Source organism: Manis pentadactyla, chromosome 6 (assembly GCF_030020395.1).
Source record: "Manis pentadactyla isolate mManPen7 chromosome 6, mManPen7.hap1, whole genome shotgun sequence".
NCBI classification, from domain to species: domain Eukaryota; kingdom Metazoa; phylum Chordata; class Mammalia; order Pholidota; family Manidae; genus Manis; species Manis pentadactyla.
Window position 1 is genome coordinate 29,942,453 of NC_080024.1, and position 12,694 is coordinate 29,955,146.

A 12,694-nucleotide genomic window follows, 5' to 3' on the forward strand; every position below is an offset into this window, starting at 1 on the left:
AATAATTATTTTTTATTGAAGGGTAGTTGACGCACAGTATTACATTACATTAGTTTCAAGTGTACAACACGGTGGTAGAACATTTATATACATAATTCTAGGTCCCAGCTATCACCCTACCAAGCTGTTACAATATCTTGACTATATTCCTTATGCTATACATTACATCCCGGTTACTTATTTATTTTACCATTGGAAGTCTATCCTTTTTTTTTTTTTTTTTTTTTTTTGTGAGGGCATCTCTCATATTTATTGATCAAATGGTTGTTAACGACAATAAAATTCTGTATAGGGGAGTCAATGCTCAATGCACAATCATTAATCCACCCCAAGCCTAATTTTCGTCAGTCTCCAATCTTCTGAGGCACAACAAACAAGTTCTTACATGGAGAACAAATTCTTACATAATGAATAAGTTACATAGTGAACAGTACAAGGGCAGTCATCACAGAAACTTTCCGTTTTGCTCATGCATTATGAACTCTAAACAGTCGGTTCAAATATGAATACTCATTTGGTTTTTATACTTGATTTATATGTGGATACCACATTTCTCTCTTTATTATTATGATTTTTAATAAAATGCTGAAGTGGTAGGTAGATACAAGATAAAGGTAGAAAACATAGTTTAGTGTTGTAAGAGAGCACATGTAGATGATCAGGTGTGTGCCTGTAGACTATGTGTTAATCCAAGCTAGACCAGGGCAATAAAACATCCACGTATGCAGAAGATTTCTCTCAGAACGGGGGGGTGAGGTTCTAAGCCTCACCTCTGTTGATCCCCAATTTCTCACCTGATGGCCCCCCTGCGACTGTGCCTGTCTTAGGTTGTTCCTCCCTTGAGGAATCTTACCCGTCTCTGGCTAACCAGTCATCTTCCGGGGCCATACAGGGAAATGTGAAGTTGGTAAGTGAGAGGGAAGCCTTATTGTTTGAAAAGGTTAGCTTTTTACTTCTTTGCATATTTATGCCCTGTGGCTTCTATGCCCAGCATTTGTCTTGAGGTATGTTTACCACTTGGAAGAATTATGATACTTGGTAAATTTGATATGAGGCACGAATTCTATTTAAGGGTTGTAATTAGGAAGGAAGAAGAAAAGCTATAGAAGTAGCAGGCGGAAGAAAACATGGGAAGATTGATTATTTCTTTGACATATCTTCTTGTAGAGTAACTTCAGCATGTATAGGTTTTAAGCTACTACTTAAATTGCGCACACACATTAACATAATAGGAGTATAGTTACATAACCAAAGCATATCTGTAATTACCAGACATCTCCAGTGAAACCAAGAAAACCAGTTAGGCACCTTAGGCCTTTGTGAAAACTTATCTATGATATGGTGGATATTGTCCAACTGAACTTGAACAGTCTGAGAGAAATCAGACAAATTAAAACAACCCATTCCTGGGGACTGTTCACATGCCATATGTTCTTTTAACAGTAAATAGTCCGTAGTTGTAAGACTTTGGAGCGCTACAATTTGCACTACAATGTCATTTTTTAAAAAATTCTGCATCATATCTCAGAGTATAAAATTACCATAATTTATTTACTGGTGTATAATTAAGCTGTTTCCAATTTTATTATCATAAGAATGCTTAAGTAAGTGTCCTAATAATATATATCTTAGTACTCAGATGTGGGTATGTTTGTAGGATCTATTCTAAGAAATGGAACTCTTAGGTTAAAAATTACACAATCAAACTTGAGGTTAATAACTGCCAAGTTGTGGAGCTTTCTACAGCACAGTCCCTGTTACAATAGATCATAGGGGACCTCTCAAACCATTAATCAAGAGCTATAGAGAAGATGTTCTCAAAGCATGGTCCCTAGACCAGCAATATCAGTATCACCTGGGAACTCACTAGAAATGTAAATTCTTCAGCTTCATCCCTGTTATATTTTATTAGTCAGGGTTCCCCAGAGAAATAAAATCAGTGGGATAGATAGGTAGATAGATGATAGATTGATAGATGATAGATGATAGATAGATAGATAGATAGATAGATAGACAGATAGACAGATGATAGATAGATAGATAGATAGATAGATAGATAGATAGATAGATAGATAGATAGATAGATAGATAGATAGATAAAGAGATTTATTTTAAGGAAGCGGTTCACATGGTTATGGAAACTGACACGTCCCAAGATCTGCCATCAGCAAAGTAGAGGTCCAGAAGAGATGATGATGTAGCTCCAGTGCAAAAGCCAGCAGGATTCCAGATTTAGGAAGAGCTTATGTTTCAGCTGGAATTCAAAGGCAGAAGAAAACTGCTGTTCCAGCTCCAAAGCAGTCAGGCAGATGGAATTCTCTTACTCAGCCTTTTTGATCTTTTAAGGCCTTCAGCTGATTGGATGACATCCATCCATGTTAGGGAGGGCTATCTGCTATACTCTACCTATTCAGATGTTAATCTCATCCAGAAACACCACCACAGACATACCCCGAAACATGTTTGACCAAATATATGAGCACTTTGAGCCAATCAAGTTAACACATCAAATTAACCACCAGATACACGGAATCAGAATTCTTCAGGGGGGACCTAGCAATCTTAACACTCTCTGGGTGATTCTGATACACACCAGGTGAAAACCGTTGCCCTAGAGTGGGCTTTCTTACTCCTCAGATTGGTGCTCAGAGTCATGGGAAAAGGCCTCTTAAGAACCCACAACCTGGTTGGCTTAGCAAATTGATTATTTTATTTGCTAGCTGGCCTAGAGTACTGGCACTGCCATCAGTAACTGAGGAGAGATGCATTCTATTTCCTTTCTGTGCTAGAGCTTTATAAAGATCAGCTTGAGAACCTACCGGTGCTGTCTCTGAAGGACTCTGCTGGGTGCTGGTTTCAGGCCTGCAGTCTTCAGTAAACAGGGACCAGTACTGTGGAGCTGAGCGGATATGCAGGGCCTTCTCTGCCCTTGTTGATCAAATCACCTTTTGCCCAATTTGAAGTGGTAAGGAGTCTGGGCTTGAAGGCCCTTTGGGGTAATGATGAAATGTATTTTCAAAATCTCTACTGAAAGAATTAAGCCTCTACCTCTCCATAGTCTGGTGTGAAACATGAAGAAAAGAGGAAAGCCTTGGGAGTGAGCGGTGTAGAGGGAAATGGAAAAAAGAGGCCAAGTCAAATCCAGGTGTGCTGAGTTTCCAAGAGAGCCATTCTTATTTTGAATTCTTCGGTAGGAATATTCAAGTGTGTGATCTACATGAATTAATGCAACTATCTAATTCAAATATCATTTAAATTACTGAACTGATGTCCTGCTTTTTTACCTGGATGCTCTTGCTGGAGAACACACTCAGCAAACAACTAAACACACACACACACACATACACAACTGAGTGCACGCAACCCTGGTGAAATGAATAAACCCTATGGATTGTTCCAGTGTCAATTTCCTGGTTGTATTATTGTACTGTAGTTATGCAACTGGATGAAGGGTATACAGGATATATCTGTATTATTTCTTACAATCATATATGAATCAACAATTATCTCAAAATTAATTTATTTTTAAAACATGAATGTTACTTGCGAAAATATTGCACCCAGTAAGTTTGACTCAACTACCTATGTGTGTCCTTTGCATATATGATTAGGGTATAGATGCTTAATTTAATAATGTCCAAAAGTAAGACTTAACACTTTCTGACTGTTGGAGCACTTAGATTCTTAGCACCTTATGTGTACTAACTCACTTAATCCTCACAACAAAACTGGCAAGTAGATATCTCATTTTATGAAGAAACTGAGTCCTAAAGAGGGTCAGTAACTTGTCCAAAGTCATTTGGCTACTACTTGATGCACTTGATTAGAAGGCATTCCTGTGCCTGTACTTTAACTGCTGCTCTTTACTTTCTCTCAATAGTATTATGATTCCAATGTTTTACTTATTGTCTTAATGTGCAGTCCATGTTACATTTAGAGAGGCTATAGATTTTTTTTATATGTCTATAATTTCTAGTACCGTTTCAGAATGAAACAATGTCCAATTGAACAGGGTTAAGAGTAGATGATCCCTGTTCAATCTTATCCTTATTTTTGACTTTTCTTTTCAGCTGATCACAAATTTTTTATTTTGGTTTAATTGCTCAGCATTAATTATATGTTCATGCATTTTCTTTTTTATTTCATCCCAGCCTATTCCTTAGAAGTTTAATAAGAATACCTGTGGGGAAGTTGGGTTCTTATGGCCAGGATCCTCACTGAACTTAAACCACCTGATGATGTAACTGGTCTGTTGCTAGGTTACTGCTTCCACACCTTTAGGCAATAAGCTATTATTGTCCATTATATAGAGAGCTCGGCCCAGTGCTCTGCGTGGAGGTAGACACAGTAGTGCTTGACCTACCGCCAGGAGAACAAGCCCAGTAGTAAACCCTTTCACCCCAAAGAACGTTTTGCTGTTAATTTCTTTGGTCAAATTGACTCCATAGCGAACTTCGCTGTTGGCAAACTACGAATCATGGCCAAATCCTTCTTACTGCCTGTCTTGTTTAAGCAATGAGCTCAGAGAGTTTATAACTTTTTTTTTAATGGTTGAAGAAGTCAAAAGAAAATATTTTGTAACACTTGAAAATGATATGGATTCAGATTTCATTGTCCATAAACAAAGTTTTATTAGAACACAACCATGCTCTGCTGGGGTTCCCAGACCCAGTTCCAGATTGGAACCCAATTCTAATGTGTGGGTTTTCCCATGCAGGACACCAAGCAATTCTCAAACAACAGCAGGGTGTCTGAGAATTCAATTCTGACACTATCCTCTGGGAGACAGCACCGGGTTCCACAGGCTAAGGACTCAGTCCTACAGGACTGCCCTTCATGGCCCCCTCCCCTACCCCATGCCAGTCACAAGCCCCAGGCTATTAACAGGCTACAGAGTGGAGATTCCAACGACCTCCCCCTTAGATTTGATTAAGAACTCAGGAAAACACTTTTATCAGTTTAATAAAGGATACAAGTTAACAGCCAGATTAAGAGATACACAGGGCAAGGTCCCAAATAAAGTAGCTTCTGTCATCGTGGAGCTTGGGACCTGGCTGGGTGGCACGCAGAAATTGTGGAAGCATTCAGGTTCCCCAAGCGTGGAAGCTCTCGCCAATAGAGAAGCAGGTGCAAAAGAGAGGGAGAGGCGAGCAGGCAAAAAATTTTCTCATGAGTTTTTATAAGGCACCTGCAGCTTACCTGGGGTGGAAATCCATTTGCATCACAGCACCAAATACGTTGAGGGGGGCGTTGTTTACTTTCCTGGGTTCTTTTCCCCGCAGCAACAAAGGGTTGAAGGGCTGAGACACAGTAGTAAAGCAGAGTAAAAGTTTTATTTAAAGTTATGCACTTTAAGAGAGAAAAAGTGTGGGCGACCTCAGGGAGGAGAGGAGCTCTGAAAGGTTTAAGTTTTATGTAAAGAGAGAGAATGTGTGGGCAACCTCAGAGGGAGGCGCGCTCTGAGATTTTATTTAAGGAAAAATAAGTTTCTCTTATTTTTAATTTATTATTAAGGCAGAAAAAGTTTTATTTAAAGCAAAAAATGTGCACACTCAGAGAAAAGGGAGTGTGGGCAACCTCCGAGAAGAGGCACCCTGAAAGACTGGGTGTTCCCCCTTTTAAGGATTTTTCAGGAATGTGACAAAGGGCTAGGGGTGTGGACTTGTCAAGTGGTCTCAAGATGTTTATCTTTGATGAGAGACATTACCTCTTCTCTATTATCAGTCCTCCAGGTAATTCTGCAAAATTAACTTAACACAAGAAATTTACTGATGTGATTCCTCCCTAGGATAACAGCTTCCATCTGGGAACATATCAATCAAGACTGCCTGCCCTGCCCCCAAGATGGGCCGAGTTATTGTCTGTTTGCTAAAGAGTATGTTAATAATCTTCTTAACTTCTTGGGTTTTAAAATGCAATCTTAGCTATAAGATGGGATCTTTCCTATTTTTTACTATGCCGTTTATAGTTGGGCTTGTTTGCTAAATTAATCATGATGCTTGTCTCCTACCCAGGTTGCAGATTACTTGATTAGGGGCTGGAGGAGGAAAAAACAGCATATAGGTTAAGTTAAAGAATAAACTGGGCCTTTTAGCAGGCTAAAGTAAATCTTACAATGGCATGATCTAACTGATATGATGAAGACATGGGATGTGCTGGGATACTTTTCTTTATCTGAGGAATATTTGGAAATTCCAACTTACTCCTGGCTTTTGGAGCCTTGACTGATTAACTCATTAACTGTAAATCTTTTCTGGCTCTCTAGTTTTAACTGGTTAACATTTTGAGTCCCTTTTAGTGGGCTTTATTGGATTCTCTCTCCACCTGCTCATATCTATTCTTCTGCCCAACATTTCATTATTTAGTCACGATTGATTAAATCATTGGCCATTGGTTAACTGACCCTCCAGTCCCTCTGCCTCTCTGCTCCCAAGGGTTAGGGGCTGGGGGCTGAAATGTCCCACCCTTTAATCACCTGGTTGGTCTCCCTAACAGCCCATGCCCTTGCATGGGGTCCAAAGTCTCCTCAATAACAAAACAAGACACTTATTTTACCTTTATGGCTCTGAAGCATTTCCCAGAACTGTGGATAAAAACCAAATATATCTGAGAAATATTTCTTATGCCTACTTATATCACACATGCACATTCATGTATGTTTGCTCTACGCTTGCTTTTATTCTACAAAAGCAGAATTGCCTAGTTGCCAGAGGTGGGATGGCCCCCAAGTACGTATTTACTGCCTGACCTTTTACAGACCAAGTCAGTAGCCCCTGTCCTGTGGTACCAAGGGAGTGAGGAGTGAGGGGAAGGATCTCTGAGCATTGCCTGAATGGCATCGTTTCAATGATTTATAAGATGTAATGAGCTTATGTGAAGGTTTAGCATGAAAGCAAAGCAATGAGCCTATGTAGAAAGGGTAGAGTGGCAGCTTTTAATGTCCTCATTCTCCTAACCAAGAAAAGCTGAGACTGGGTTCCTCCCCAGTTCCTTCTTTAGACTTGCTTTCCCCACTGGCACATCCTCACACACAGCAGTGTATTCTGATAACCCTTTAGATAAGATTTTTAGATAAGATAAGGGGGACCCTAAAAATTCAGTTTGCTGAGACTTCCTTTGGATCTGGAAAAAAGCAAGTGAATTGCTAGCTTATCTGAAATTCAAACTGGGTGTCAATCATTGGCTATGATAGAATGATTGGAGAGATGAGAGTAATTAGAGATGAAAATAGTGTGTCTGGAACTCACATAAATTTGCTAATTGGATTTCTCTGCTATGAATCTCATTCAGGTTTGGTTATTTTTCATGGAAAAATATTTTATGGGTTCCTTTATTGTAATTCTGTTCATTTTACTTTTAGTCTGCTTTTAAATGCAACGTGTAACCACCTATAGCTTAAAATATTTAATCAAATAGTAAATATGCTAATTAGGAAATAATTTATACTTACTGCTAATAAGATTTAAATTATCACTGATGGTAACATTACATATTTAAATAAAGAGTCTTCAATAACATTACTTGGGGTCCAGAACTTTTATTAACTTGTTTCCATTAGAAGAATGCTTTATTTGCCATTTCTGCATGTACTTGTTTTTTGCTTCACTCAGTATTCAAAAATATTCCTTCAAAGGAGATTTAGGTACCATAGGCCACAAATGGTAATTAATAAATATAGTCCCCTATATGTCTGTACATAAGCAATCTAGTGGGTAGTGGCTTGGAAGTCATGCAGTTTATTCAAGTTAAATGTGTGGCTCTCTGGTTAATTAACAATATCAACCATCCTAAAATAAATGATTAAAATGAATACAAGGAATCTGACTCATCCAATCAATTGGTCACTTTAAGAAATGATTTTAAGTCTTTTAGACAGTGGGATGATCTGGCAGTAATGTCCCCATTGAAGAAATATGCAGGCCACCTAAAATAATGAAAGTTTAATGAAGTACTTGGAAAGAATATGGCTGAGAATCTATCTCTGGACATTCCCAGCATTTGAAGTAAATAAATGATCAGTAGTCAAGAAAACATATTGTAATTCCAAGATGTGAGTTAACTCTGAGATTTATTTTCTCTTTATTTCCAGACCACTGGTCACTTTCCCAGTGAACTTAGACCCACTCCTGCGTATGTACATATTTATCAAATCTTCAATCAATTCTTTCTTCTTCAGGAAAGGAGTTCTTAGTTGAAGAGAATATGCACCTGAAAATAGAGAAAAGGAACTAATTGTTAGGTCACCAAATTATTTTCAGGTTAATTAAATAACAATAAATTGATTTTAAAAAGAAAGTTTGCTGTTTTGGCCACTCTACTCTTCAAAATTTTGTATAAATTTATTGCAGGAGTGTATATGTAAATTTGTGTTTATGTGAAGTTTTGTGTCATATGTGGTTTAGTTATAGAATACAAATTAAGTAATTATTGTAAGTACATTTCCTTGTCAATTAACATGTATTAAGATATATTATTCTGATTAACAAAGTACAAATGGTCATTATATAATTTTTAATATAAAAATATAAAACTTTATACTACCCATTATGTAATCTTTCAGAGGTAACCATACTTTATGTGTACACATTTCATACCATAATTTAGTCAACCATTACCCTTGTATAGGACATTTAGATTATTTCTAAATTTTCTGCTACTGTAAATAATATTGTAGTGAAGAGCCTTGTACTGCATTATTGCTTACATCTCTGAATGTTTCCTTAGGACATTTTTCTATTATTGAAGTACATACAATAAGATGCACAAGTCAGTGTACACCTACATGAATTTTAGGATGTGTATACATTCCTGTAAGCACACAAAGGACTTCTGGATGGATAATTTCTAAATACGTTGCTTAGGAAATTTCTTGGAGTAAGTAAAGTAGAAAATCAAGCATTTGTAAATCTATATTTCTGAAGCAGTGTTTTCTCTTATGCTTGGTGCTTAAAAAATAAGTACTATGAGCATTTGCCAACTAGTTGGACACCAGCTACAAACATCATTAAATTATAAATCTAAATTTTAATTTTTCTCATCACAGAGGAAAGCAAAGACTCACGAATTTTCTAGAACATACAAACTGCCAGGCTCTGGCGGGCAGGTTTTTCTGTTCCTCTCAGGGCAAAGTAAGGTTTGTTGAAGGAAATGGCCATCATTTTTTACACAAGCAAGAATATACTTCAAAACCCCTTCATTTCCTCAGAAGCCTTTACCAACTCATGAGTTAACCTCAACTGTTATTTTCTATTTGAGAGTTAATGGCCTACTCTTTTCCTAAATCAGTTATTATTCTCTCTCTTTCTCTCTCCCTGCCTGGACATAATCCATCATAATTTAATGGCTAAACCTAGGTACAACCCTCTTCATACCTTCTGGATATTTCAGCATTTAGTTATTAGCTCATATCTTTCTGAGCTAGATAATAATGATCTTCTGAGTCTTTTCTCCAATGATGATATCTCCAGCACTCAGATTTTTTTTGAGTTCTCATTTCTGGACTTTTTGTTTGTTTCTGCTTATCGTTGTTATAATCAAGGAGGTTATCTAGGTCATCATGCAGGGTGGTGAGCTGTTTTTTGGGGTAAAGGTTTTCCAAATTCTTTCCATAGTTAAATACATGCCTTTCATAGATTTCATTTTTACAGAACCATAGCACATTAGAATGGAAAACCCAAAAGAAACTTTATGAGTCATCTAATTCTTTCCACATCCCTCCTTTTCAGCTGAAGAACCTGAGGGCAAATAAGTTAATAAATTTGCCTAAGGCTACATACATATTTGATATCTATTGTGTTCATATTTGTTGACCCAATATTAACAAATATGACATATTAACATACAAAAACATGTAGTTTTTAACAAAGAATGATGCATAGCAACATTTCCTAAGTGTATTTAAACTATTTAATTAAAGACATCAAAATAATAAGAATCTTTTTGTATATTATGTAGGCACTTAGTTTTTCCCTTCTGCTCTGGTGATGTGATTTCCCTGAGAACTATAGAGACAAACATGTCTTCACCTTCACCCCCACCTCAGCTTGGTAGCATATCAACCCCCCATGGACAATAGAAAAAAAAATCAGTGGAGAATCTGTGCAGGTACATCCAGAGCCCAGTTGAGCCACTAGAGATTTAATCAAGCCTCTTGAGATGAAATCTCAATGTTCCTGTAACTATTTAACTTTTAGTCATGGTGTCTCTTTGACCCAAGACCCTCTTTGGCTGTGATTATACAATCCAAATGGAAAGTCTTATTTCCTGATCGACAAACAATTATGTCAAACATTAAAACAACTTCAATAAAGTGAAATGTTCTTTCCTGCTACTTGCATAGCAACTCCAGTTAAAGTTAGCAGACCAGTAGTAAGTTAGTAGCAACTCTGTAGCAACATGAAGGAAGTGGCTTCCCAAGCCAAAGATAGATCTACCTTTTTTTAAAAAAAAGACAGAAATGCCATGTTGAAATATGCTCAAAAACTACATGGAGTCTCAGTTTATTCTGAGAGTCTTGTTGAAAGTATGCAAACAGAAGTTTTTTTACAGAAAGAACATGTGTATATAATTTATTATTTTCATGTTCAGTTGAACAAGTATTCTCTTTTATAAATAACTTGAGTAATTCAAAGTGAGTGCAAAATACAAAAAACAAGAAATGGGAGTGATCTGAGTAAAATAGCTAAATATAAGAATAGAAGCAAGGGTCCTGCAGTACAGATGAAGAAAATATACAGTCCCTACAGATGCTGATGTCTGGGTAGCAATGTTCAAAAAAAATTTTTTTTTAAATATTGGTAACCAACAGTTAAAGACACTCATTCTATATATCTAATTTCATAACTAAGTTGCTGAAAGAGTATTTCTTCTAAAAAAAGGAAATTGGTTTAAGTTAACATAACACTTGCCAAAATAATAAATTTGTCTATCAATAATAGCAGTGGCTTTTCTGGTTTTATGGATCAGCAAATTATGAGGGTTTTTAGTTCCTGAGGTTAGAACAAACTACATATCTAAAGGCTCTACAATATCTTGGGGAAGAGTTGATCTAGAACTATTACTATTAGTTACTATTTTAATAGAGAGATGACAGGACTATATAACAAATCTCACAATAAAATGTACAAATGCAAAAATAAGTTATACTTCAGTTTTTTACTGGCACATAAACAATTCTAAGAGTTACTACCACCGAAACTGCCCTTGCTGAAAGCATTAGAAGCTCATTGATTGGACAACACCAGAAAAGAAACTAAAACAATATATATAGGGCTACCATTATCTCTAAGTTTGCTCTGAAGGCTCTGTTGCCCTCATTCTAATTCTATAAAGGATATTTCTTCAAATGCCCCCAGAGAAGACTGTATTTGAATATATTTACTTCAGTGAAAATCTCTAAATTTGTAGAAAGTTCCATATTACTATTAAATAAGTTACTACTAAATAAGTTAATACTTATTTGAGATTTGTTCAAATAACAACGAGGAGTAAAATTGCAAGCCAGCTGATTTTTCTAACACCTTACTTTATCAACTAAGTTCTCAAGGAGCTCCTCCATTTACATGAAAACACTAGATAGTTTTGTTTTGTTTTCTCTTTAATAGGGGCAAAAGTTTGTGTGTTATGAATGTTTCCCAGGCTTATATTCATATATTTCCAATTCCATAGCAAGTAAAACACAGGTTATGACTGCCAATGTTCAGGCTAATCGTAAAAAACAGTGTTAATTTGGGGGCATCCCTTTATACCTTTGTGTTGTATTTTGGGAATCATGCTTTTCCTTATTTGTTTTTCTGACTTTTCCTTGCTGTTGTACACTTAAAGAATGAGAATGAGGACAATATGTTGATATAAACATCTGCTATGAAATACAAAAGGAAATCCTATCTTCCTATCACTTATGTGCTCTCAAGGTTCACCGTTATGAGGAATGTATGTGGCTGTGGACTCCCTCCTAAAGCCATTCCCCTCTTGCTCACAATTCAGTACATTCATACTTGTTTGACCTTTCAAAAGACTTGGGACCAAGGGTTGACCACCTTGTTTTCTCCCTTTGTCATGTGGATGCACTGCTGAGATCTTTTCTTCCTCTCCAGCCAACTGCCTTCTTCCTAAGCCATGGTTTCTGGAAAGGACACAGTCCACATAGATGTCCCAGAAGAGCTGGGCCAGATCCCAAAATAGAGCCCCATGCTTCAAGTTCTCTGATGACTTCAGGTAGATCATAAAATTCCAGAAAGCTGAAACAGTGTTGGAAATTCGAGGCTTTCTCATTTCCAGGAGGAGCACTGAAGAAGATTCCCAGCATTGAGGATCAGCTTGGTTAAGAGCCAGAAGGTCTGTCTGGCTGTGACAGAAGAAAGGAGACACACAGCACATTCCCACAATGAGCAGAGAGCAGGTGAGGCTCCAGAGGCTGTAGATCCCTCTTCTGTTCCCAGGACTGGCCATGGCCCTGAAACTGCACAGGATGGAAATATATCTCATATGAGTCCCTGCTTGTGCTTCACTCAGCAAAGAAAATAATCATGCCTTGAAGACCCTTGGTGCAGCAAAGGAAACAAGACATCATCTCTAGGAAAAGTTTTAACCTATCTCCCATTATCACAAGCCCCATTTTACCAAAAATGACTAATTGTTGAACCAGGTAATGTAAAATGTAAAACCAAGTTTTTAGATTAAGAAATATTTATTC

The 12,694-nt window shown here is 37.1% G+C and overlaps 1 protein-coding gene across 1 annotated transcript; it reads right to left on the reverse strand.

Moving 5' to 3' along the window:
- Nucleotides 1-8,068: 8,068 nt before the first annotated feature.
- Nucleotides 8,069-12,450, reverse strand: FAM237A (family with sequence similarity 237 member A). The gene is made up of 2 exons (XM_036927982.1): nucleotides 12,039-12,450; nucleotides 8,069-8,208 (listed from the first exon to the last, which is right to left on the reverse strand). Exons 1-2 carry the CDS (start codon nucleotides 12,448-12,450, stop codon nucleotides 8,069-8,071), a joined length of 552 nt encoding a protein of 183 aa, XP_036783877.1.
- Nucleotides 12,451-12,694: the final 244 nt, after the last annotated feature.